At 72.1% G+C, this 24,031-nt stretch overlaps 3 protein-coding genes across 6 annotated transcripts; 2 read left to right on the forward strand and 1 right to left on the reverse strand.

The window, feature by feature from the left end:
- Window positions 1-479: 479 nt before the first annotated feature.
- On the forward strand, window positions 480-8,648 carry MAN2B1 (mannosidase alpha class 2B member 1). The gene is made up of 24 exons (XM_064499305.1): window positions 480-632; window positions 1,743-1,845; window positions 2,570-2,743; window positions 3,170-3,363; window positions 3,447-3,579; window positions 4,197-4,339; window positions 4,432-4,548; window positions 4,634-4,716; window positions 4,796-4,916; window positions 5,003-5,081; window positions 5,151-5,260; window positions 5,571-5,678; window positions 5,787-5,903; window positions 5,977-6,171; window positions 6,475-6,572; window positions 6,670-6,793; window positions 6,869-6,987; window positions 7,066-7,167; window positions 7,251-7,338; window positions 7,429-7,509; window positions 7,585-7,821; window positions 7,895-8,044; window positions 8,263-8,365; window positions 8,447-8,648. The coding sequence occupies exons 1-24, from the start codon at window positions 528-530 to the stop codon at window positions 8,572-8,574; spliced, it is 3,012 nt and encodes a 1,003-aa protein (XP_064355375.1). The 5' UTR covers window positions 480-527; the 3' UTR covers window positions 8,575-8,648.
- TRMT1 (tRNA methyltransferase 1) lies at window positions 8,649-14,314 on the reverse strand. 4 transcript variants are annotated; one of them, XM_064499306.1, is made up of 17 exons: window positions 14,202-14,314; window positions 13,387-13,639; window positions 13,222-13,277; window positions 12,817-13,088; window positions 12,459-12,646; window positions 11,986-12,101; window positions 11,782-11,894; window positions 11,536-11,684; window positions 11,375-11,458; window positions 11,223-11,292; window positions 11,010-11,144; window positions 10,183-10,268; window positions 9,978-10,086; window positions 9,798-9,874; window positions 9,550-9,669; window positions 9,216-9,330; window positions 8,649-9,092 (listed from the first exon to the last, which is right to left on the reverse strand). In XM_064499306.1, the coding sequence occupies exons 1-17, from the start codon at window positions 14,221-14,223 to the stop codon at window positions 8,949-8,951; spliced, it is 2,109 nt and encodes a 702-aa protein (XP_064355376.1). In that variant the 5' UTR covers window positions 14,224-14,314; the 3' UTR covers window positions 8,649-8,948. The 4 variants fall into 4 exon arrangements, with proteins under 4 accessions (XP_064355376.1, XP_064355377.1, XP_064355378.1 ...); XM_064499307.1 differs by having other exon boundaries at window positions 13,387-13,662; window positions 14,202-14,312; XM_064499308.1 differs by lacking the exon at window positions 14,202-14,314 and adding an exon at window positions 14,061-14,151.
- An 803-nt stretch (window positions 14,315-15,117) lies between these two features.
- On the forward strand, window positions 15,118-24,030 carry NACC1 (nucleus accumbens associated 1). Its single transcript, XM_064499247.1, has 6 exons — window positions 15,118-15,294; window positions 17,513-18,423; window positions 19,736-19,912; window positions 19,986-20,091; window positions 20,208-20,305; window positions 21,294-24,030. Exons 2-6 carry the CDS (start codon window positions 17,532-17,534, stop codon window positions 21,551-21,553), a joined length of 1,533 nt encoding a protein of 510 aa, XP_064355317.1. The 5' UTR covers window positions 15,118-15,294; window positions 17,513-17,531; the 3' UTR covers window positions 21,554-24,030.
- The last annotated feature ends 1 nt before the right edge of the window (window position 24,031 follows it).

Raw genomic sequence — 24,031 nt, forward strand, 5'->3', positions numbered from 1 at the left:
GCTGAGGGCGGCCATAGCCCGGCTCCCCTCAGCCCACTGTGGCGCGAGCACGTCCCTGAGGAAAAGCCGCGCACGTCTCCCGCCACCGCTACTCGACGCCCCATTGGAGGAGAGCACTCTCCCCCTCACCCTCTCCGCCAATCACGTCTGGGAGGGGGGCGGGATTCTGAGAGCTGCTACCGGTCATTGGCTACCGAGCGTCCTTCCCGCAGCGGGGTGGGGGGCGTTTGCAACGTTCGTCTCCCGTGGTAACGCGGGCGTGACTCGCGCTGTCAATCACGGGCGATGCTTCTTAATTGATGCGCGTCCTTACGTCACCGCCCCCGCCGCGCGCGCCTCTTCATGGGATAGGTGAGTCGCCCTGTCAGTTCTACGCGGCCTTCCCGCCTCCTGCGCTCAGCAGCCAATCAGAGCGCGGAGGGCGGTTTTTATCCACGAGGACGCGGCTGCTGCCCCACCCCTCACCGCGGATTGGCTCCCGGTTGCGGGGAGGGGAAAACCCGCGTGTCACATGAGCGGGCGGTCACATGACCGCGGTCGCGAGCGGCATGGCGGTGCCCGGGGCGGCGGCGCTGGTGCTGCTGCTGCTGGGGGAGGCGGCGGCTGCCGCGGCCGCGGGGTGCGGGTACCAGGTGGGAGCGGCGGGGCCGGGGCTGGCGGTACTGGGAGGAGCTGGGGGCGAGAGGCTGGGGCAACTGAGGCTGGCAGTACTGGGAGGAACTGGGGAAACGGGCTGGGAGGGACCGGGGGCACTGGGAGAACTGGGACTGGGAGAGACTGGGGAAACTGGGGCTGGCAGTACTGGGAGGAACTGGGGAAACTGGGACTGGGAGAGACTGGGGAAACTGGGGCTGGCAGTATTGGGAGGAACTGGGAAAGAGCAGCTGGCGGTAATAGGGAAATGGTGACTGGTGGTACTGGGAGGAACTGGGAGAGAGAGACTGAGATTACTGGGGAATCTATGGCCGAGAGAGCTTGGGGACACTGGGAGGGACTGGGGGGAATTGTGACTGGGGAGCTTGCAGTAAGAGACTGGGAACACTGGGAGGGATTGGGGATACTGGGAGCATCTGAGGGAAACTAGAAGTAGGGGTGCTGGGTGAGACTGGGAGAAATGGGGAAGCTAAAACAGAGAGACTGGAGGGAACTGGGAGAAACTGGGGGGAGCTGAGGCAGCGGGAGAGTGATGGGACTGGGTGACTGGGGGAACTGGGCCAGGGAGAGACTGGGAGAGCTGGGAGAGCGAGATGGAGCGGAAACGACTGGGAGAACTGGGGTGATACTGGAGGGCTGTGGGGTGGGGGGATCCTGGGAGGGGACGGGGTTACTGGGGGGGATATTGGAGTGACTGGGGGGGGTCCAGGGCCCGGCAGGGAGGAGACGGACAAAGTCCAGGGCGGCTCGCAGCCGGGCGGTGACCAGTCACGGGTTTGGGCTCTCGCGTCTCCCTCCCCCGCCACAGAGGGCCCAGGTGTCCTGGCCCCCCCATCTCGGGGGGGGGGGGGGGGGGCGCGGGGCTGATTTTGAGCCACCGTTGGCACCGTTTCACCCGCAATGTCCAGGCCCGGCTTCCTCCGGAAGCGAGGCCGCCGCGGTCCTTCCTCCTCCCGAGCGCGGTTTCACCCTGTTTCGGCCCCGTTGGACGGGGGGCGGGGGGGCGTTGAGGCACCCAGCGTGGGGGGGGGCCGGGCCGCGAGCGCAGCCCCCGCGGAGCCCCCCCCGACGCGCGGCCGCTCCCGCAGTCGTGCCCCGCCACGCGGCCCGGGCTGCTCAACGTGCACCTCGTGGCCCACACGCACAACGACGTCGGCTGGCTGAAGACGGTGGAGCAGTACTTCTACGGAGGTGGGTCGGCCCCATGGGGCCCCCCTGTCCCCGGGGGGAGGCCGGTGATGTCCCCCAAGGCCGCAGGGACGGCGGTGACGTCCCCCAAGGCCTCCTGGAGGCCGCAGGGACGGCGGTGACGTCCCCCAAGGCCGCCGCGGGGACGGAGGAGACGCCTCCAAGGCCGCCGCGGGGGCGGAGGGGACATCGGGGACGAAGCCGGCGGCCCCCTGGGGTGGGGGGATGCGGGGGGGGGCGGAGCCTGCCCTGGGGGACCCCACTGTCCCCACATGCCCCCGGGACGGTGCTGTGATCCTGTTTGCTCTCTGAATGGTGCTTAGACCCTCATGTCCCCCCCCCATGTCTCCTGTGTCACCTCCAGATGTTGCCGTGATGCTGTGCTCCTCCCCAGATGTTGCTGTGGCCCCTGTCCCCCCACGTCCCCCCGATGTCTCCTGTGTCCCCCTGGATGTTGCCGTGACCCCCATGCCCCCCTGGATGTCCCCTGTGTCCTCTGCCAGATGTTGACATGATCCATGTCCCCCTGGATGTCTTTCGTCCCCCCCAGATGTTGCTGTGGCCCCTGTCCCCCCATGTCCCCCCGATGTCTCCTGTGTCCCTCCGGATGTTGCCATGACCCCGTGTCCCCCCAGATGTCCCCCGTGTTGCCCCAGGTGTCCCCCCGTCCCCCGCCATGGCCCCCCGTCCCCCGCCGTGACCGCGTGCCCCCCCGTGCCGTCCCCAGCCCGCAACGAGCTGCAGCACGCGGGCGTGCAGTACATCCTGGACTCGGTGGTGGCCCAGCTGGCCGCCGACCCCGCCAAGCGCTTCGTCTACGCCGAGGTGGCCTTCCTGGCCCGCTGGTGGCGGCAGCAGGATGAGGCCACGCGCCGGCTCGTGCGCCGGCTCGTCGACCAGGGTACGGGGACGCGGTGGGGGGGTCCCGGGGGTGGGCGAGGGGGCACACGTGGGGAGTCCCCGGGATGGGCGAGGGGGGACACGTGGGGTGTCCCCAGAGGGGGCTGGGGGGACACGGGTGTTGGGGACATGCAGGGACATGGGGGACAGGAGGACATAGGGTGCTCCTGTGGGGACACAGACGTTGAGGACGCGCAGGGACGTGGTGGGGGGGACAGGAGGACATGGGGTGCTCCTGTGGGGACACAGGTGTTGGGGACACACAGGGAGGTGGCAGTGGGGACAAGGGTGCCTCTGCAGGGACATGGGGCGCCCCTGTGGCATTGGGGACCCGCAGGAGACACAGTGGGGGACTGAGGTGTCCTTGGAGGGTTCGGGGGGACACGGGGGGGTCCCGGGCGGTGCCACCACGTCCCCGTCCCCGCAGGGCGCCTGGAGTTCGTGCTGGGCGGCTGGTGCATGAACGACGAGGCGGCCGCGCACTACGTCCCCGTCATCGAGCAGCTGGCGCTGGGCCGGCGCTTCCTGCGCGAGACCTTCGGGGGCTGCGGGAGGCCCCGCGTGGCCTGGCAGATCGACCCCTTCGGCCACGCGCGCGAGCAGGCCGCCCTCTTCGCCCAGGTGAGGTGGTGCCGGGGGGGCCCCTGACGTCCCCGCAGCCCCCCTGATGTCCCCACGGCCCCCGTGACATCCCCACCCCGCAGATGGGCTACGACGGGCTCTTTGTGGGGCGCGTGGACCACCAGGACAAGGCGGCGCGGGAGCAGCTGCGCGAGATGGAGCTGCTCTGGAGGGCCAGCGCGAGCCTGGAGCCGCCCGCCGCCGACCTCTTCACCGGTGCGACGGGGGCCCCGTGGGGTCTCGACCGCCCCCGGAGTCCTCCCCGGGGCTGCCTCTGTCCTGCCGGTCCCCTCCTCGGTCTCCCCCATCCCCTCCTGTCTCATCCCTTCCCAGGGGTGACCCATCCCCGCTGTCTCGTCTTGGGTCCCCCAGGTCCCCCTGGGTCTCCACCATCCTCCTGGGATTCTTCTCTTTTCTTTTTCTGTCCCCAAGGCTGTCCCTGTTCCCTGGCTGACCCTAACTCTGTCCCCAGGCCATATCCCTTGTCCCTAACCCTTGTCCCCAGGGCAGTTCCCCTGTCCCCAGGCTGTTCCCCATCCCTGTCCCCAACCCCTGTCCCCAGGCTGTTCTCCATCCCTGTCCCCAGGCTGTTCCCCATCCCTGTCCCCAACCCTGTCCCCAGGCCGGTTCGCCTGTCCCCAGGCTGTTCCTCACCCCGTCCCCAGGCCAGTTCCCTTGTCCCCAGGCTGTTCCCCAACCCTGTCCCCATCCCTGTCCCCAGGCTGGTTCCCTTGTCCCCAGGCTGTTCCCCATCCCTGTCCCCAACCCTGTCCCCAGGCTGGTTCCCTTGTCCCCAGGCTGTTCCCCATCCCTGTCCCCAACCCTGTCCCCAGGCATCCTCCCCGACGTCTACAACCCCCCGTCTGGTTTCTGCTGGGACCAGCTCTGCTCTGACCCCCCCGTGGTGGACGGGGACAGCGAGGAGAACAACGTGGGCACCGTCGTCGCCTCCTTCCTGCGGATCGCAGCCAGCCAGGTGGGCAGCCCCGGACGCCTGGGCCCTGCCGCGGGCCTGGGGGTGCCCGGACGCCCGGGCTGGGGTCGGGGTGCTGACGGGTCCCTCCGCAGGCCGAGCGCTACCGCACCAACCACATCATCATGACGATGGGCTCCGACTTCCAGTACGAGAACGCCAACCTCTGGTTCAAGAACATGGACAAGCTGATTGCCCACGTCAACGCCCAGGTGAGCGGGGGGCCCCGCGTCACCTCCTGTCCCCCGACGCCCCCCCGACGTCCCCAGTGTCCCACCCCATGCTTGTTTTCTCCAGCAAGCCAACGGCAGCCGCGTGCACGTCCTCTACTCCACGCCGTCCTGCTACCTCTGGGAGCTGCACCGCGCCAACCTGTCCTGGTGAGGCCGGGGCCGAGGGGGGCCCAGGCGTCCGGGCAGAGCAGCGGGCGGGCACGGACGCGGCCTGGGTGTCCCGCAGGTCCCTGAAGACGGACGACTTCTTCCCCTACGCCGACGGTCCCCACCAGTTCTGGACGGGCTACTTCACCAGCCGGCCGGCCTTCAAGCGCTACGAGCGGCTCAGCAACAACTTCCTGCAGGTGGGCCGGGGTCCCGGCCCCGCGGCGCGGCACGGCACGGCCCGGCACGGCCGCCTCGCCCTGACGCTCCCCTCCGCACCCGGCAGATCTGCAGCCAGCTGGAGGCCCTGGCGGGGCCGGCGGCGCGGGAAGGGCCCTACGGGGCCGGCGACAGCTCCGTGCTCCGTAAGTGCCGGCGCCGGAGGTGCCCGCGGGCCCCCGCCAGCCGCCCTGACGCCCCTCCGCTCGCCGCAGGCGAGGCCGTGGCCGTGGCCCAGCACCACGACGCCGTGAGCGGGACGGAGAAGCAGCACGTGGCCAACGACTACGCCAAGCAGCTGGCCGCGGGGTGGGAGGCCTGCCAGGTACGGGGGCTGCGGCCCGTTTGGGGGGGACAAGCCGGTGTCTGGGACCGCGACCGGGGTCTGGGGACAAAAGCTGGTGGCCATGGCATGAGCCTGGGACGCTGGCCGTTGCCTGGGGACCTGCGTGACCGTGGAGGAGGGCAAGAGCTGGGGACAAGCCCGTGACCGCGGTCGTGGTCTGGGGGACGAGCTGCTGACAGACGATTGAGTCGATGTCTGCGGCCCTTAGCCGGCTCCCGCTGGCCTCGTTTGCCTCCCCTCGTTACGGCACGGCCGGGGCCGCGCCGTGACCGTCCCCCGCTCTCCGCAGGTCCTCGTCGCCAACGCCCTGGCCAGCATCAGCGGCAGCAAGGAGAACTTCATCTTCTGCAACGCCCTCAACGTCAGCGCGTGTCCCCTGACGGAGGCGGCCAGCCGCGTACGGAGCCGGTTTTGGGGGGAGAACCGGGGCGGAGGGGCTGCTGGGGGGCGGAGGGGCTGCTGGGGGGCGGCGGGGCTGACGCAGCGCGTCCGTCTGTCCCTCCAGTTCATCGTGATCCTCTACAACCCCCTGGGCCGCCGCGTGTCCTGGCCCGTGCGGCTGCCGGTCAACGGGGCGTCCTACGCGGTGACGGACCCCCAGGGCCAGCCCGTGCCCAGCGAGGTGAGCCCAGCCCCGTCCCCCGGGGCGGCACGGCCCCGCCGCCCCCCCTGACGCCTCCCCGCCCCGGCCCCAGGTCGTCCCCGTCTCCCCCTTCACCCGCCGGCTGCGGCGGGACCGAGGCAACGCCACGCGGGAGCTGCTCTTCCAGGCCTCGGCGCCCGCCGTGGGCTTCAGCACCTTCACGGTCTCCCGGCTGGGCCGCAGGGACCCCCGCGGGCACCCGGCCCGGCCCCCGGTGTCCCTGCAGCCCCAGGAGATCCAGAACGAGGTATGGCCCCGCGGGGAGGGACGCGGCCCCCGGGGGGGCTGGGGTCCGGTCACGGGGTGGTGGGTCCCAGGGGCTGGAGCCGGTCCCTCGGGCTCTTGCCATCATTTTGCCCCAAAACTAGAGAGAAAACCCATCAGCGTTACTCCACCAGCGGAGTTGCGTCTCTATGGCCCAGTTAAACCAGTTCTGGGGTGATTGGGCAAGCTGGAGGCACTGGGAGGGGCTTGTCCGAGGGCTGAGTTGGGGATGGGGGGGCTGGAAGCAACGGGAGACGCTGGACCCGGCGCGGTGTCCCCCCCGCAGCACGTCCGGGTGCTGTTCGACCCCCTCACCGGGCACCTCAAGGAGATCCAGAACCTGGACAAGAGCATCTCGCTGCCCGTCTTCCAGAGCTTCTACTGGTGGGTGCGAGCAGGGCCCCCGGTTCCCGGCCCCGGCATGGGGGTCTCCGGCGGGGGGGCCCTCCCCACGGCGCCCGCTCCTCTCCTCTCCCCCCAGGTACAACGCGAGCGCCGGCAACGAGGAGAACCCCCAGGCCTCGGGCGCCTACATCTTCCGGCCCAACCGCTCGGAGCCCTTCCCCGTCTCCGGCTCCAAGCGGGTCCCCACGTACCTGGTGAAGGTGGGTGGCGGGGCCGGGGGCGTCCCCGGGGGTGTCCCCAAGGCGGTGGCCCTGACGCCCGCGTGTCCCTCGCAGAACGCCCTGGTGCAGGAGGTCTACCAGAACTTCTCCTCGTGGTGCTCCCAGGTGGTGCGTCTCCGCGCGGGGCAGCCCTTCGTGGAGCTGGAGTGGACCGTGGGGCCCATCCCCGTGGCGTGAGTTCGGGGGGGGGGGACGCTCGGAGCGGCCGGGAGCCCCCCCGGCCGCCCCGCTCACCCCCCGCCGCCCCGCAGGGACGGCTGGGGCAAGGAGGTCGTCAGCCGCTTTGAGACCACGCTGCAGACGGACGCCCGCTTCTACACCGACTCCAACGGGCGGCAGATGCTGGAGCGCAGGTCGGGGAGGTCCCGGGGACGACGCGGGCGTTTGGCGCGGTGACACCCCCGTCCCCGTCACCGGGCTCTACTTTGTCCCCAAGGCGCGACTACCGTCCCACGTGGAACCTGAGCCAGACGGAGCCGGTCGCGGGGAATTACTACCCCGTGAACAGCCGCATCTACATCAAGGTACCGGCCTCAGGGCGGTAGCGGGGGCCGCCGCGGGCTGAGCCCGGGCCAGAGCTCGTCTCACGCGTGGCCCCGTCCTCCTCGCTCTAGGACAAGAAGTTCCAGCTCACGGTGCTGACGGACCGGTCGCAGGGCGGCAGCAGCATCATCGACGGCTCCCTGGAGCTCATGGTGAGGAGGGGACAGCGCGGCGGCCCCCGCTTTGGGGACAACTGGGATTTTAACCGCGTCCCCCGACGACTCCAGGTCCATCGGCGGCTCCTGTACGACGACGGTCGGGGCGTGGGGGAGCCGCTGCAGGAGCTGGGAGCCGACAACCAGGGGCTGGTGGTGCGCGGCCGCCACCTCGTCCTCCTCGACACCGCCGAGTCGGCGGCCGACCGGCACCGGCCGCTGGCCCAGCAGGAATTCATGGCGCCCTACGTGGTGCTGGCGCCCGGCGGGGGCCCGTCCTACCGCCCCGGCCAGCCCGGCCTCCAGCAGGTGACGTGGGGACGGGGCTGTCCCCGGGACGGGGGACGGGGGTCGGTGGCATCTCGCTGACGCCCTCCCGCAGTTCTCGGCGCTGCGGCGGGAGCTGCCGCCCAACGTCCACCTCCTCACGCTGATGCCCTGGGACCCCGGCACCGTCCTGCTGCGGCTCGAGCACCAGTTTGAGAAGGGCGAGAGCGCCAACGGCTCCCAGCCCGTCACCCTGGACCTCCTGGTGAGCTGCCGCCGCCGGGCTGGGCCGCTGGCCCTCCCCTCCCCATCTCCTGGGAGCAGAAGCCCCCCAAGGCTCCGGCTGCTCCAGGCTGGGGGGGTCGGGGGCGAGACCTGGCCCCAGTTTCCCGGATCCCGGAGGTCTGGCGAGACGGAGCCGCGCGCGGGAAGGGAGGGAGAGGGCGAGAGGCGGCTGCTGACGTGACTTTCTCCCTCTCCCAGAACCTCTTCTCGGCCTTCGCCGTCACCTCGCTGCAGGAGATGAACCTGGCAGCCGACCAGCCGCGCGACGCCGTGAGCCGCCTGCTCTGGAACCCGGCCACAGGTATCCGGGGACCACGGGGGACGCTGCGGGGGTGCTGGGGGTCTCGCGGTCCCCCCCTCACCCCTTCCGCTCTCGTCCCAGGTCCGGCCCGGCCCCGGCCAGCCCCCAGGCTGGACCCCAGCGGCGTCACGCTGCAGCCCATGGAGATCAGGACGTTCCTGGCCACGGTGCGGCAGCGGGAGCCGGGAGCCGGCGCGGCGGGGCCGTGACGGGACCCTCGGCTCCACGGGGGCAGCCCCAGGCCCCCCCCACCGCGAGTGCGTTAATAAACAGGAGACTCTGCTGCGGGCACGGTTTAATCGGAGCAAGAGGCAGGATCGGGGCCGGGGGACGGAGAGTTGAGACACGGACTCCTGAGGCGGGTGAAGCAGAAGGCCCTTTATCGAGGTTCTGCGCGTACACTTACACCCCTATAGATTCTTTACGCGTAGCCTTCGCGCTTGCGAGTCGCTGACGATCGCTGTCCGTGCGTCTAGCTCTAGCCTACAGTTGGGTTAAGCTCCAGGGACACGCGGCACAGGGGCTGGATTAGTAGCACGCTGACTTTTTCTCTGCCTCTTACTCCCCCCTTCTTCCTCTCTTCTCATCGTTCGAGGTCCTTCAAGGACTTTCCAGCCGTTCCGTCGAGCTGCCTGCTCGCTCCTCCGCAGCCGGGAGCCTCCGGCGGGGCGGCCGCAGCCGCCGCCTCGTGCGAGTAGCAGCACTGGGCGCCCAGGGAGCAGGTTCCCTGGGGCGGAGGAGACCGAGGGTCGCGTGTGCCCGCGGGAAGCTGGCTCCGAGGCCCGGGAGCCGTTTTCCCTGCTCCGGAGCCGTTTTCCCGGCCCGCGGCCCGGCGCTGCCTCGCACCCACCTCCTTGAAGCGTTTGCAGGGAAAATGCTTCAGGCTGCTGCCGTCGTCCGGCCGCTCCGTCCGCTTGTTCTGGTGCCGCTTCCGCTTCTCCTGGAGGGAGGGAGAGATGCCGCCCCTGGGGGGGGGGGCAGGGGGGTGAGGACGGGGCCCTGGGGGGGCCAGGAAAGGCCCCCCCCAGGCCAGGATCCCCCCCGGGGGGTCCTCGTCCACCCCCCGGAGAAGAGCCGGGGAAGCACTTTGCTCTCCCTTGTTTGCGAGCAGATGCTGGAAGCCCAACCGCAATATTAGGCACCCGAGAAGCCCCCCCCCCGACCCCCCCCCATGCTGCCCTTACCCCGCTTTGGCCCTGGCTTTGGGCCCCCAAAAGGCCTCGGGGTTTTCGGGGAAGCGCTTCAAGCCCCGTTTGCGGGAGCTGGGGTTGGCGTCGTTGCGGAGGGCAAAGGAGGCCTGGAGGCTGCGCGGGGCAGAGACGGGGGTCAGGGCGGTGCTGGGGGGCCGTGGGACCCCCCCAGCCCACACAGGGGGGCAGCAGGGACCCCCCCAGCCCGCGCAGGGGGGCAGCAGGGACCCCCAGGCCGTTACGTGGGCTCCACGGCGAGGATGCGGGAAGCCGGGCTGGTCTCGGCGAGCCGCTTGCGCTTCACGGGGTGGAGCTTGGCCTGCGGGCGATGGGGACAGTGCGGAGGGGACGGGACGTCAGGCAGAGCCCTGGGGACGCCGGGGTCCCCGAGCCCCTCCCTTCCTCCTCCTCCTCCTCCTCACCCAGCAGCGCATGATGTCCCAGAGCACGGCGGGCGGCGCGTCCGTCTTGACGGCGTTCTTGCAGGCGTGGGAGAGCGAGACGCGGTAGCCGGCGTGCAGCAGGGCCGACCTGGGCGGGGGCAGAGCCGCGGGACGGCGGCGGTTCGGGGCGCTCGGGCAGGGGCAGGATTTTGGGGGGGGGTCGGGGGGGTCGGGGGGGCCCTACCTGAACTGCAGCAGCGAGGGGGTGTTGCAGTGGATGGTGCCGCTGAGGCTGTCGAGGGTGTAGTAGAGGGGGACGTCGCTGAGCTCCTGCCGCGGCGCGCGGGGAGGGAGGGAGGGCTGGAGTCAGCGCCGGCTCCCCGGAATTGGGGGTGCGGGGGGAGCTCGGCCCTGCTGGGAGCTCGGGAGAGCCGGCTTGGGGGGGGGGGGTGGGCTGGGGCCAGCTCCCTCCCCAGCTCCACTGGCAGGAGGCTGGAGATGGCTCCATCCCCAGGATGCCAGCCCCGTTCCCAGGATGCCGGTGCCGTCCCCATTCCCAGCCCCAGGATGCCGGAGCTGTCCCCATCCCCGGGATGTCGGCACCATCCCTGTCCCCGGGATGCCAGAGCTGTCCCCAGCCCCGGGATGCTGAAGCCATCCGCAGCTCCAGCCCCATCCCTGGGATACTGGAGCTGTCCCCATCCCTGGGATGCCGGTGCCATCCCTGGTCCCAGCCCCGGGATGCTGGAGCTGTCCCTGTCCCCATGCCCAGGATGCTGGAGCGGTCCCTGTCCCTGAGATGCCGGAGCCAACCCCATCCCCGTCCCTGGGATGCCGGAGCCGTCCCCGTCCCCATCCCCGTCCCCGGGACGCCGGAGCCGTCCCCATTCCCAGCCCCGGGATGCCGATGCCGTCCCCATCCCCGTCCCCGGGACACCGGAGCCGTCCCCATTCCCAGCCCCAGGATGCCGATGCCGTCCCCATCCCCGTCCCCGGGACGCCGGAGCCGTCCCCATTCCCAGCCCCGGGATGCCGATGCCGTCCCCATCCCCGTCCCCGGGACGCCGGTACCTCGGTGACGACGCTGAGCACGCCGCGGATGCGCTCCTCGGTGCGGAAGCGCCCGGGGCTGCTCTCCAGCGCCGCCAGCACCCGCTGCACGAAGGCCGCGTCGTGCAGGGGCTCTGCCCACACGGGGCCCCCCAGCTGCAGGGCGACGGGGGGGTCAGAGCCGGTGGCGGGACGCGGAGGGGGGGGACACGGGGGGGGGGGACGGGGACCCACCTGGTGCCGCTGCTGGCAGAACTCACACGCGGGGCCCACGGGCGGCCCCGTGGCGGCCCCGTACTTGAAGCTGGAAGGGGGGGGGGGAAAACGGGGGGGGGTCAGGGCCACCGCGGCTGGGGCCACCGCGGCCACCCGGAGCCGCGCCGTACCCGGTGCCGTGGCTGGTGGCTTTGCCGAGGCGCTGGAGGTGGTGGGTGCCGCAGCCCACGCAGTGGTACACCAGGGCCTGCTTGCTGCCGGCAGAAAGGGGGGGGCAGCGTCAGGGGGGGCAGCGTGACATCCCCGCGACGCCCCCCCCTCCCCGCCTCACCTGGCCGAGGCTTTGACCTTCGCCTGCCCCGTGAAGACCCGCACGAAGACGCGGATGTAGAAGTCGGCGCTGACCGAGAGCAGCGGCACGATGAAGCGCTGGTAGCAGTTGGCCCGGAGGTCCAGGCTGTGCAGGACGATGCGGAGGGCCTGGGGGGGGGACGGGGACGAGCGGGGCCCCACTGGCGTCACGAGCGGGGCGGTCTCGGGGGCGGCGGGCAGAGCCGGCCCTTCGCTGAGCACTCACCATCTCGTGGCAGAACTTGCCCTTGAGGGAGACGGCGCCGTACTTGCTGTAACAGGTCTCCGCGCTGTTGCCCGCCATCACGGCCATGTCGGTGCACGTGACGCAGAGCAGCCCTGGCGCGGAGGAGGAGGAGGAGGAGGGGATGAAGGGGGCTCCCCGGGGGACCCAGGCGTCCGGGCCGCCCCCAGCCTGGCCGCCGCTCACCGCCTTCGCTCACGGCCTGCACCGCGGCGTCCAGGAAGGGCGCGGGGCTGCCGTAGGGGTCCAGGTCGATGACGTCGAAGAGCTCCCGGTCCGCCTTGCTCTGGTACATCAGCATCCTGCGGGGGGGGGACAGGGGGGTTCGGAGCGACGGGGACCCCAAGCTGGGGGCTCAGGGCCACCCTGGGGGGGGGAGGGGACAGGGGATCCCAGAGCAATGGGGGCTCAGAGCCACCCTGTTGGGGGGGGACAGGGGGTTCCAGAGTGACGGGAACCCCAAACCGGGGGGCTTAGAGCCACCCTGGTCCTCAATTCCCTCAAAAACCAGTGCCAAGCCCCCCCCCCCATCCCAGTAGGCACTGGGAAGCTGGAGCAAGGCCACCGGGGTGTCCCGAGGCAGCCCAAAAAGCGGGAAAGCGGGGGCGGGGGGGGGGGTAAATCCCAGCATCCCGGCCGGAGCGGCGGCCGGGACTCACCTGGCGTCGGCCCGGCTGGGGGTCACCAGGTGCCCGACGCCGTTGAAGGCCACGTTCCTGGCCACGAGCTCCGCGGCTCGCGCCGAGCAGTCGTTGGCCACCACGGCCCGGAGCCCCGGCACCTCCCGGGCGAAGCGGATGGAGCGGAGGCCGGAGGCGGCCAGGCCCTCCAGCACCTGCAGCCCCCCCTGCGGAGAGAGGCGGCGATGCTGGAGGGAGCCCCGACTCAGCCCCGGAGCGCGCGGAGAACAGGGCTGCTCCGGGGGCTGAGCTCGCCCGGATCCCGGGATGAGCCCTGCTCCGGGCCCGGAGCCACAGCCAGGGGGGGCGCGACGCGGATCCCCCCCAATCCGGGCACCTCGCACACTTCTCCCGGCGCCGCCGTCCGCAGAGGCTCGGGGCCGGCAGGTGCCGAGGTGGCATCACCCTCCTCCGACGTTTTGGGAGCATCCACATCCATTTCGGGAGCATCCACATCTGTTTCGGGAGCATCCGCACCCGTTTCGGGAGCATCCGCGTCCATTTCGGGAGCGCCCGTGTCCGTTTTGGGAGCATCTGCATCCATTTCGGGAGTGCCCGTGTCCGTTTTGGGAGCATCTGCGTCCGTCTTCTCCTCCCCGGGAAGGACGACTGGAAGAGGAGGCGGAGGCGGGTGGCGGGAGCGGATCCGGGGACGGGCAGAGCCACGGGAACGGGCCGGCTCCCGCCGGAGCCCCGGCCGCATCCCGGCTCCCGGCCGGCAGTGGGGGCCGCGGGAACCTACCCCGGATCCCCTTCGGCAGCAGCTGGAGCCGCGCAAACTCCGTCATGACGGCGCAGCTGGCGGAGAGGAGACGTGAGCGGAGCCACCAGTTGCACCAGTATAAGCCGGTGCCCCCCCCGGCCGCCCCGGTGCCCCCCCCAGTGCCCCCCCCGGCGCCCCACTCACGTCAGGTCCCGGTTGAACTCCTGCACGGGGTTGTAAAACACCTCGTTGGCGCTGGGGAAGATGATCCTGGCTCTGCCCTCGGCGACGAGTGTCTCGCCGGCTCCGGGGGGGCTCCCGGCACCCGGGGGGGGCTGCCCCGGGCCGGAGCCGTTGGGGGAGCCCCCATCCATGGCGGCGGCGGCAGCGGAGAGCCGGCGGGGGAGCCGGAGCAGGGCAGCAGCGGCGGCTTTCCGGAGGGCGTCACAGGCGGCGGCTAAAGAAGAGGGTGACGGAAATCTGCGCGAGGGGGGATGAAGCTGCGCCCCACCAAAAATTGGGACCAAGTGGGGGTATGTGGGAGGGGACAAGTCACCCCCCTTCCCTGTGGATGGGGGTCCTGAGGGACGGGGGAGGTGGAGGGGGCAGGCCCCCCCAAAGGGACCGGGGTGGGATCAGACCCCCCCAAAAAAAAGGGGACGGGGGGGGCTCGGGGATGATGGAGGGGACTGAGTGCCCCCCCCCCAAAGGGACTGGGGGGGTCAGAGCCCCCCCAAAAGGGACCGAGGGGGGCTCACAGGATGGGGTGGCAGGAGGGCACAGGGCGCCCCCCCAAAGGGGCCGGGGAGGGGTCAGACCCCTCCCAAAATGGGACCGGGGGGGCCCCAGGGCAGCGCGGAAGGTTCAGGCCGACCCACCCCCAGCACGTGGCAGAGGCGCCCGGCCGGGGGCTTCCTCGTGTCCCGCCCCCCACGGGGCTCCGCCCCTCGCCCGTCAGGCCCCGCCCACCCCGTTTTCCCCGCCCACCCCCCGCCGGTGCTCCCCCCGCCCCGCCTCACCCGACCGGGCCACGCCGCGCATCCTCCGCGCCGCCGCTCACTTGGGCGCCGCCATGTTGCGGCGGCTGGGCCGCGGTCAGGTGACCCGCGGGGACGCGCAGCGGACGGCGCGCCGCAAGGGCCAGAAAGGCTGCGCCCGCTGCCGCAACGCGGCCGGAAAACCGGGGCGGGGGGGGGGAAGGGGGGAAGCGGGGAAGCCCCCGCGCCTAAAAATAAAGCTTCCGATTTTGGGTGGAAACCCCGCGGTTTCTTCGTATGAGCTGAGGCCTCGTAATGTTGTGACACGGGGCCCCGAAGCCGGTCACCCTCATGGGGCGACTCGGCCCCAGGCGGACAGAGATCCCCTGGGGGTCAGGATTGACTGCGGCTGGGGGATCCCGGCCTGATCCAGCGTGAGGATCGACTCTGAAGGGATCCCGGCCTGATCCCGCATGACGATTGACCCCAGGGGATCCCGGCCCGATCCCGCGAGAGGATCAAGCCCAGGGGGATCCTGGACTGATCCCACATGAGGGTCAATCCCAGCAGGAGCCCAGTTTGATCCCAGATGAGGATCGAACCCGGCAGGAGCCTGGCCCAATCCCATGCAGAATCGGTGGGATCCCGGTGGCCCCCTATGTCCCCCCACGTCCTCCCCACATCCCCGTGGCTTTGTGTGTGTCCCCCCCCCCCCGTGTCCCCATGGCCGTGTCCCCCTTTCTCTTCCCCTGTCCCTCGCGTCCCCATGGCCGTGTGCCCCCTTGTGTCCCCCCTATATCCCCCGTGTCCCCATCGCCCTGCTCCCCCTTGTCCCCCCCCATGTCCCCCCTGTCCCCGTCGGTGCGTGCGTGCGGGAGGCGGTGTGGATAGCGAAGGCCGCGTCGGAGCGGCTCGGGGCTCGGCTCGCCAGGCCTGGCGCGCGAGGCGGCGCGGGGGGCGGGGCGGCGGCGCGTGCGCGTGCGCGGGGCGCGCCGCCGGGCTGTGCGGCGCCATCGGGCGCTCGGCGCTCGGCTGAGCCCGCCTGCCGCACAATGAATGGCTGCTGAGCGCGGCGGGGACGGGGACGGGCACCGGGAGCGGCCGGAGCCCCAGCGCAGCCCCCCCCCGGCCACCGGTAAGGCGGGGGGGGCCCCCGGCCGCCTTCCCCCAACCCCCTCCCCCAGGCCCCGTGGCGGCGCTGCTCCGCCCGCTAGGCCGCCCGGCCTCCCCCCCGCCCCGGCCAGGCCACATGCCCCCCCCCCCCCCCGGGCCTGCCCCCCCCCCCGGCCCGGTTCAGCACCGGGGCACCGACCCCCCCCCGCCATTACCTCGGTTCCCGAGAAACTTTCTGCCTGTTTCAACGCTGCGCCCCCCCCCGCCCCCCCGGCAAGGGGCCCCCGTGTCTTCCCCTCCCGGTTGGGGTTCCCCCCCCACGGGAATGCGGTCCCCCCCCCCGGGTTTGGGGATCCCCCCCGCCTTCTCCTCGCCACGGCTGGGGGATCTCCCTGTCCCCCCCCAATAAAGAACGGGGACCCCCCCCATTTCCCTCCCCCGGAATGGGGCATTCCCCCCTCCCCAAATGGGGTCCCCCCCCCAGTCGTCTCTCCCAGGCTGCAGGATTCCCCCCCCTCCAAGGACCGGGGATCCCCGTGTGTGTCCCCCCCCCCCCGCCCCGGTTTGGGGATCTCTCCCGTCTCCCCCTGGAGCTTGCGGAACCCCCTCCCCCCCCCCAGGCCTTGGGGAACCCCCCCGTCTGCCCCCCCCCGGGTTTGGGTGCCCCCCTGTCCCGTTCGCTGAGTGCCGGAGACCCCCCCCCATCCCCCCCAAAGGGGGGGATCCCTCGATGTCCCTGGCTTGGGAGACCCCCCCAAAGCCTGGGGACCCCCTTGTCCTCCCCAGGGTGGGGGACCCCCTCGGCCTGCCCCCCCCCCCAGCAAGGGCACCCTGGGCCCTGCTCAGGCTCAGGGACCCCCTTGTTGTCCCCCCCCAACCCCCCCCAGGCTGGGTCCCCCGATTCCCCCTCGCAGCGCCCACCCCGAGGGTCCCCGGGGCTGTTTGGGTGGTGCCGGGGGGGGGGCCGGACCCCAAAACCCCGTCCATGTCCATGTGTCCATCCATCTCCCTGCCCGCCCCCCCGGATCCCCCTTCCCCACGCTCGGGGGGGGGGATCTGACCCCCCCAGCCTCATTTCGGGTTCACCCCAGCCCTGGTTTGCAGCCCCCCTCACCTGGGCTGGGGGCAGCCCCAGACTGGGGGGTTTGGGGGGGGATTTGGGGGTCCCCCCCCACTGGGCTGGGGGGCGGTGCTCTTGGCAGGGGGGGGCACTGCGTGTGGATTCTCCGGTGCCTCGTACCGTGGTTGTGCTGTGACCGGTCCCCCCCCGCAGGGGCGTCGGGGGCTGCGGGTTGCCGGGGGGGGCGGGGAGGGGGCCGGGGGGCTGCAGCGTCCCCAGGGCGAGGGCTTGCTCCGTGGTGAAGTCACGGGGGGGCAAAGGGCCCCCCCGCCGGGGACAGGGCGTCTCTGCGGGGGGGTCGGAGCTGCCGAACCCCCCCCGGGGCCAAATCTGACTCGTGTCCCTGTTCCCTCCTCCCGTGTCCGTTTGTCCGTCCTTGTGTCTGCGCCCTCCCCCCCCGTGGGGCTCGCCGGACGTCCCTGTCCCCCCCCGTCCCACCTGTGTCCCTGCCCTCTGCGGCCGGTCCTCGTCCCCACCGCACCTCTCTCTGCGTCTCCCGGTCTGTCCCTGCCCGTCCCGCGTCCCTGCCCCTCTCCCTGTGTCCCCGTCCCCACCTGTCCCGTGTCCCCGTCTCCCTCCCCACGTGTCCTGCGTCCTCGACTCCCTCCCCGTGTCCCTGTCCCCCTCCCCAACTGTCCCCTGTGTCCCCATCTCCCTCCCCACGTGTCCTGTGTCTCTGTCCCCCTCCCTGTGTCCCCCATGTCCCCATCTCCCTCCCCACATATCCCGTGTCCCTCTCTCCCTCCCCGTGCCCCTCTATCCCCGTCCCCCTCCCCGTGTCCCCGTCCCCCTCCCCACATGTCCCCTGTCCCTGTCTCCCTCCCCGTGTCCCCTGCGTCCCCATCTCCCTCCCCACGTGTCCTGTATCCCCATCCCCCTCCCCGTGTCCCCCATGTCCCTGTCCCCCTCCCCATGTGTCCCCCGTGTCCCTGTCTCCCTCCCTGTGTCCCCATCTCCCTCCCATGTCCCCTGTGTCCCCATCTCCCTCTCCGTGTCCCCGTCTCCCTCCCGACGTGTCCCCCGTGTCCCTACCTCCCTTCCTGTGTCCCCCTCCCCACGTGTCCCCGTCCCTCTCCCCACGTGTCCCCGTCCCCCTCCCCATGTCCCCGTGTCCCCGCAGGCCCCCGGCGGCTGCCGCCATGGCTCAGACGCTGCAGATGGAGATCCCCAACTTCGGGAACAGCATCCTGGAGTGCCTGAACGAGCAGCGGCTGCAGGGGCTCTACTGCGACGTGTCGGTGGTGGTGAAGGGCCACGCGTTCAAGGCGCACCGCGCCGTGCTGGCCGCCAGCAGCTCCTACTTCCGGGACCTTTTCAACAGCAGCAAGAGCGCGGTGGTGGAGCTGCCGGCCGCCGTGCAGCCCCAGTCCTTCCAGCAGATCCTCAGCTTCTGCTACACGGGGCGGCTCAGCATGAACGTGGGCGACCAGTTCCTGCTCATGTACACGGCGGGCTTCCTGCAGATCCAGGAGATCATGGAGAAGGGGACTGAGTTCTTCCTCAAGGTCAGCTCGCCCAGCTGCGACTCGCAGGGGCTGCACGGCGAGGAGGCGCCCTGCTCGGAGCCCCAGAGCCCCGTGGCGCAGACCTCGGGCTGGCCCGCCGCCGCCGCCGCCCTGCCGCTGGTCTCGCGGGTGAAGACGGAGCAGGGCGAGCCCGACGGCGTGCAGTGCACCTTCGTGGTCAAGCGCCTCTGGGACGGCGGCCCCAAGGACGGCGGCGGCGGCGGCGGCAACGGCAGCCGCAAAATGGCCAAGTTCTCGGCGCCCGACGCGGGGCGCCCGCCCCAGCCGCAGCCCCCGGCGCCGGCGGGGGGCCCGGGCCCGGCCCCGGCCGCGGCGCCCGGCCCCAGCGCCGCCGACCAGACCAGCCCCGGCGGCACCTCCAGCGCCTACACGAGCGACAGCCCCGGCTCCTTCCACAACGAGGAGGACGAGGAGGAGGACGCCGCGGAGGAAGGCTCCGACGAGCAGTACCGCCAGATCTGCAACATGTACACCATGTACAGCATGATGAACGTGGGGCAGGCAGGTGAGGCCACGCCCCCCCGGGGGAGGGGCTCGGGAGGCTCCGCCCACTGTGGGTGTGGCTGAAGGAGGGGCAGGCCTGCCTGAAGCTCCGCCTCCCCTGAGGGTCGGGGTGGATGTGGGTGGGGGGTGCTTATGCTCCACCCCCGGGGGAGGAGTTAAAGGGGGGTGGGGTCTAGGAGGCTCCACCCACTGTGGGTGTGGCCGAGGGAGGGGGCGGGCCTGCCTGAAGCTCCGCCTCCCCAAGGGGCAGGGCTGGACATGGGTGGGGGTGGGGCTAAAGGGGGTGGGGTCTAGGGGCTCCGCCCCGGGGTGGGGCTGCTGGGGGAGGGGCTTGTGATGCCCCACCCCTGGGGGTGTGGCCACAGGAGGGGGGGGCATTTGAGCCCCCCCAAGGGTGGGGTGGGGGATGCTCCACCTCCCTGGGGGTGTGGCTGCACCAGGGGAGGGGCCTTCTCAGGCTCCGCCCCTGTGAACTGCCTGCAGGGGGGTGTGGCCTGTGAGGCCCCGCCTCCTGGGGGTGGGGCTAGACTAGGGGCAGGGCCTCGTGGTGCTCCGCCCCAGGGGGAGGGTAAGGGAGGGTCGTGGTCACCACGGGGCAAATTGAGCTGTCCCCATGTCCCCTCCCGTGTCCCTGTCTGTGTCCCCATCCCATGTCTCCATGTCGCCATCCCATGTCCCGTGTCCCTGTCCTATGTCCCCCTCCCGTGTCTCTGTGTCCCCCTCCCATGTCCCTGCCCCTGTGTCCCCATCCCATGTCCCCCTCCCATGTCTCCGTGTCCCCATCCCATGTCCCTGCCCCTGTGTCCCCATCCCGTGTCCCCATCCCATGTCTCCATGTCTCCCCTTCTGTGTCCCCATCCCATGTCCCCACACCCATCCCATGTCCCCCTCCCATGTCCCCCTCCCATGTCTCCAAGTCTCCCATCCTGTGTCCCTGTCCCGTGTCCCCATCCCATGTCCCCATCCCATGTCTCCATGTCCCCACACTGGTCCCCGTCCTGTGTCTCCATGTCCCCCCTCCTGTGTCCCCGTCCTGTGTCCCTTGTCCCACTCCTTGTCTCCATGGCCCTTGCCCCATCCCACATCTCCGTGTCCCCATGCCTGTCCCGTGTCCCCTGCGCTGTGTCCCTTGTCCCGTCCCGTGTCCCTGTGTCTCCTGCCCCTTCCCTGGGTCCCTTGCCCAGTGTCTCCGTGTCCCCCCTTCCTGTGTCCCCTGCCCCGTGCCACGTCCCCGAGCCCCCCCGGGAGCGGCAGGGCGGGGGCCCAGGCGTCCGGGCCCCGCCGACCCCCCCGCCCGTCCCGTGCCCCCGCAGCCGCCGAGAAGGTGGAGGCGCTGCCCGACCAGGCCACCTCGGAGTCCCGCAACCGCGTGCGGGTGCGGCAGGACCTGGCCTCGCTGCCGGCCGAGCTCATCAACCAGATCGGCAACCGCTGCCACCCCAAGCTCTACGACGAGGGCGACCCCGCCGAGAAGCTGGAGCTCGTGACAGGTGTGGCCGGGGCCGGGCTCCCCGCCCGCGGCCGGGGGGGCTCCCGGCTCCGCTGACCCCCGTCCCCCCCCAGGCACCAACGTGTACATCACGCGGGCGCAGCTCATGAACTGCCACGTGAGCGCTGGCACGCGGCACAAAGTCCTCTTGAGGCGGCTCCTGGCCTCCTTCTTCGACCGGTGAGCGGGGCCCGGACCCCCGGTGCCCCCCCCGCTTTGGGGGCCCGTTCGGGGCGGTGGGGGCGGGGGGGCCCGGACGCCTGGGTCCTCACGCCAGCGCTTTGCCCCTTTGGCAGCAACACCCTGGCCAACAGCTGCGGCACCGGCATCCGCTCCTCCACCAACGACCCCAGCCGCAAGCCGCTGGACAGCCGGGTCCTGCACGCGGTGAAGTGTGAGCGCGGGGGACGGGGGGGACCCCGGGGGGACCCTGGGGACGGGGGGGACCCTGGGGGGCAGCATTGGGGGGGTGGGGGAGACCCCAGGGTCTTGGGACCCCAGGGAGAGGGGGCACCCATGGACCGGAGACCCCAGGGACAGGGGGACCCTGGGGGGCAGGATCGGGGGGATGGGGGAGACCCCAGGGTCTTGGGACCCCAGGGAGAGGGGGCACCCATGGGCAGGGGACCCCAGGGACAGGGGGGACCCTGGGGGGGCAGGATCGGGGGGATGGGGGTGACCCCAGGGTCTTGGGACCCCAGGGAGAGGGGGCACCCATGGGCAGGGGACCCCAGGGACAGGGGGGACCCTGGGGGGGCAGGATCGGGGGGGCGGGGGAGACCCCGGGGTCTCAGGACCCCAGGGACAGGGGGACACTGGGGGGCAGGATGGGGGGCACGGGGGAGACCCCAGGGTCTCGGGACCCCAAGGGACGGGGGGCGGAGGACCCCAGGGAGAGGGGACACCCATGGTCAGGAGACCCCAGGGACAGGGGGGACCCCAGGGGAGCAGGATCAGGGGGATGGGGGAGACCCCGGGGTTTCAGGACCCCAGGGACAGGGGGGACCCTGGGGGGCAGGATGGGGGGGCACAGGGGAGACCCCAGGGTCTCGGGACCCCAAGGGACAGGGGGTGGAGGACCCCAGGGAGAGGGGACACCCATGGACAGGGGACCCCAGGGACAGGGGGGACCCCGGGGGGCAGGATCAGGGGCATGGGGGAGACCCCAGGGTCTCGGGACCCCAAGGGACGGGGGGTGGAGGACCCCAAGGAGAGGGGACACCCGTGATCAGGAGACCCCAGGGACAGGGACACCCCACGGCCGGGGAAAGGGGATGAGCGGACGCCGGGGGCGGGAGCTTGCAGGGGGGCGATTTCACCCGGCCGTAAAACGGGAGCGAGCGGCGCCCGTCCGACGCCGCCGCCCTCGGCTCCCGTCCCAGTTTACTGCCAGAACTTCGCGCCCAACTTCAAGGAGAGCGAGATGAACGCCATCGCGGCCGACATGTGCACCAACGCGCGGCGCGTGGTGCGCAAGAGCTGGATCCCCAAGCTGAAGCTGCTCATGGCCGAGGGCGACTCCTACACCTCCTTCATCAACGACACGGGCAAGCTGGAGCCCGACATCATGGGCGCCGAGGCGGGCTTCGAGGCGGGCGGCCCCGAGGGCGAGGCGGGCGCGCCGGGCGAGGGCCTGCAGTGACCGCCGCCCCCCCGGGCCCCGCGCCGGCCGAGGGCCCCCGGCCCGCCGGCTCTGGGGGTCGCCGGGGCGGGCAGGGGACGGTGGCACCTCGGCCCGTCCCCGTCCCCGCGGCGAGGCGCCCCGGGGCGCCGCGGCCCCGCTCGGCTTGGCCGGGCTCCCCGCGACCGCCCCCCCGCCGCTCGGGCGCGGGTTGAACCGGGTGTCCCCCCCCCTTCCCCGCGTCCCCTCGCCGGGGCCAGCGTCTCCCGGCGGCCGCGGGGGTCCCCTCCGGGCAGCCGCGCGTCCCCCGGGTCCCCTCCCCAGGGCCGGCGTTTCTCCAGGCGACCGCGCGGGTCCCCCCCCCCCCCGGCTCCGTGCCCTCCCCCCCGGGGCCAGTGTCTCCGCAGGCAACCGCATGTGTCCCCAGGTCCCCCGCGTCCCCTCGCCGGGGAGCGGCCTCTCTCCAGGCAGCCACACGTGTTCGCCCCGTGTCCCAGCGCCTCCCCCGGCGCCTGCATGTGTCCCCCCCGCGTCCCCTCCCTGGGGCCAGAGCCTCTCCAGGCCGCCGCCGTGTCCCCCCCGTCCCCGTGTCTTCCCGGGCAGCCACGTGGGTCCCCCGCGTCCCCCCCCCCCCGGGGCCAGCGTCTCTCGGGCGTCACCATCGCTTCCCGGCTTCCCCAGGGGACGTCACGCGTCCCCGAGGTGCCCCCGTGTCCCCAGTGTGTCCCTGAGGTGTCCCGGTGTCCCCAGCATGTCCCCGAGGTGCCCCGGGGTCCCCGGCCCCCTCCCTGGTGTCCCCCCAGCGTCCCCCCCGGCTGGACACGGGCAGGTCTTTGGTGGGGGGGGACAAGGACGGGGTGGGCGCAGCTGAGCGGAGCCCCCGGGGGGGCAGGTTTGGGTGCTGGGGCCGTGTCGGCGGAGCGGGGGGGTCCCACCATCCCTCGTTCCCTCCATCCCTCCTTCTTCTCCCTCCGCCGCGTCCCTGCTTGACCGTGCTGCTCCCAGGACGCCTGGGCCCTCTCCCCAGCTCCGGGGATCACAGCGGTGAGCTCAGCGGCGGGGGGGGGCCCGGATGCCTGGGCCCCTTCCTGATGGGGGGGCCCGGACACCTGGGCCCCTTCCCAATGGAGGGGCCGGGGCGAGTCGCCCCCCCCGCCCTGCGCCGCCGCTCCGTGCCTCAGTTTCCCCGCGGGTGGAAGGGGGGGACGCGGGGTCAGAGCCAGGTCCGCCCCCCCCCTTGCCACCAAGCAGCTCCTGCTCGTTAGCCCCCCGCTTCGTTAGCCCCCCGCCGGGGCCCGCCCCAGCCAGCAGCGGCTCAGGGCCAGGGTGGGCCCCGGCGTCTGGGCCGGGAGGAGTTTGGAAGCGGGGGGGGAGGGGGGGTGTTGGGACAGGGGGTCGCAGGTTTGAGTCCCACCTCGGGGCTGGGGGGGGTCAGACGTGGGGCCGGGGGGGCAGGGACACCCCCAGCCCTGGCTTTTGCCCCCCCCACCCCAATGCCGGGCTCATCCAGGCCTCAAATGGGGAAACTGAGGCACCAAGTAGCGGCTCCCCCCCCAGTGAAACGGGGGGGGGGACTAGGATGGGACCCAGGCGTCCGGGCTCCCCCCCCCTGCTCAACCCCCCCCACGCTGCCGGAGCCGGGGGGAGAGCCCAGGCGTCCGGGCCCCTACTCTGACCCTACCGACCGCGCCGCCCTCCCCGAGCCGGGGAGGGGACCCAGGCGTCCGGGCCCCCCCCAGCCGCCCCCACAGGTCTCCTGACGTTCGGTCAAGTGCCTTACCTGCCGCCCGGGCCGCCGGGCTCCGTCCGCGTCGCCGCTGTCTCGCTGCTCCGTGCCAAACGCCCCGGCCGCTCCCCCCCAGGGAGGGGACAGGGACCCCCGCCCCAATGCCCCCCCCCAAACCCCGGACGCCTGGGCCCTCCCCGCCCCGCGCCTCGGTTTCCCCGGAGGAGGCGGCAGGACGCGGGTCGGGCACGTTCCCCCCCCCACCTTTTCCCGGCTCCCGCGTGTGACGAGCTGCGCCGGTCTCAGCCCTGGCTGTGGGGGGGTGTGTGGGGGTGTCCTGCCCCCCCCGCCGCTCTCCTGGGACTCGCTGGTCCCCTGTGGGCGCACGGAGAGCTCGGCCCCCCCGGCAGCCCCCCCCTCCCGGCCTCCCCCCCGCCAGCGCTGGGCTTTCTTCTTTTTTAACCCTTTTCTTCCTTTTCCCAACCCAAAACCGTACCGAAAAGGGACCCGCGCGGCGTCTCGCGGCCGCCTCGGCAGCATGGCCCCCCCGGCTGCCCCGCTCCCCGCCGCCCGCCCCGGCCCGGGGGGGCCCAGGAGCCCCCGGGCGCCCGTGTTTGTCCTGTGTTGGAAAGTGCCAAGGCGCCGGTGTCCGCGACCCCCGTCCCCGCTGGAGAATTGCACATGAACTGCTGTAAAGAGGAGCAGAGCGAGGAGAGAGGAACTGCAGAAATGTTAATAATGAGTAAATAAAAACACAGAGGTTTGTAACAAAC

The sequence above is a fragment of the Dromaius novaehollandiae genome, chromosome 33 (assembly GCF_036370855.1).
Source record: "Dromaius novaehollandiae isolate bDroNov1 chromosome 33, bDroNov1.hap1, whole genome shotgun sequence".
Taxonomy (NCBI): Eukaryota; Metazoa; Chordata; class Aves; order Casuariiformes; family Dromaiidae; genus Dromaius; species Dromaius novaehollandiae.

Excerpts from the sequence above, each read along its gene's own strand:
- MAN2B1 (XM_064499305.1), top strand. The coding sequence starts at position 528 with ATGACCGCGGTCGCGAGCGGCATGGCGGTGCCCGGGGCGGCGGCGCTG. Across the intron at positions 5,261-5,570 it reads CGGGGTGGGAGGCCTGCCAG|GTCCTCGTCGCCAACGCCCT; the intron begins GTACGGGGGCTG and ends CGCTCTCCGCAG. Across the intron at positions 6,988-7,065 it reads GTGGGGCCCATCCCCGTGGC|GGACGGCTGGGGCAAGGAGG; the intron begins GTGAGTTCGGGG and ends GCCGCCCCGCAG.
- TRMT1 (XM_064499306.1), bottom strand. The coding sequence starts at position 14,223 with ATGCGCGGCGTGGCCCGGTCGG. Across the intron at positions 13,640-14,201 it reads GCGCGGCGTGGCCCGGTCGG|CCGCCGCCTGTGACGCCCTC; the intron begins GTGAGGCGGGGC and ends CCTCTTCTTTAG. Across the intron at positions 13,089-13,221 it reads GCTGCCGAAGGGGATCCGGG|TCGTCCTTCCCGGGGAGGAG; the intron begins GTAGGTTCCCGC and ends CTCCTCTTCCAG.
- NACC1 (XM_064499247.1), top strand. The coding sequence starts at position 17,532 with ATGGCTCAGACGCTGCAGATGGAGATCCCCAACTTCGGGAACAGCATC. Across the intron at positions 19,913-19,985 it reads GAAGCTGGAGCTCGTGACAG|GCACCAACGTGTACATCACG; the intron begins GTGTGGCCGGGG and ends GTCCCCCCCCAG. Across the intron at positions 20,092-20,207 it reads CTGGCCTCCTTCTTCGACCG|CAACACCCTGGCCAACAGCT; the intron begins GTGAGCGGGGCC and ends CCCCTTTGGCAG.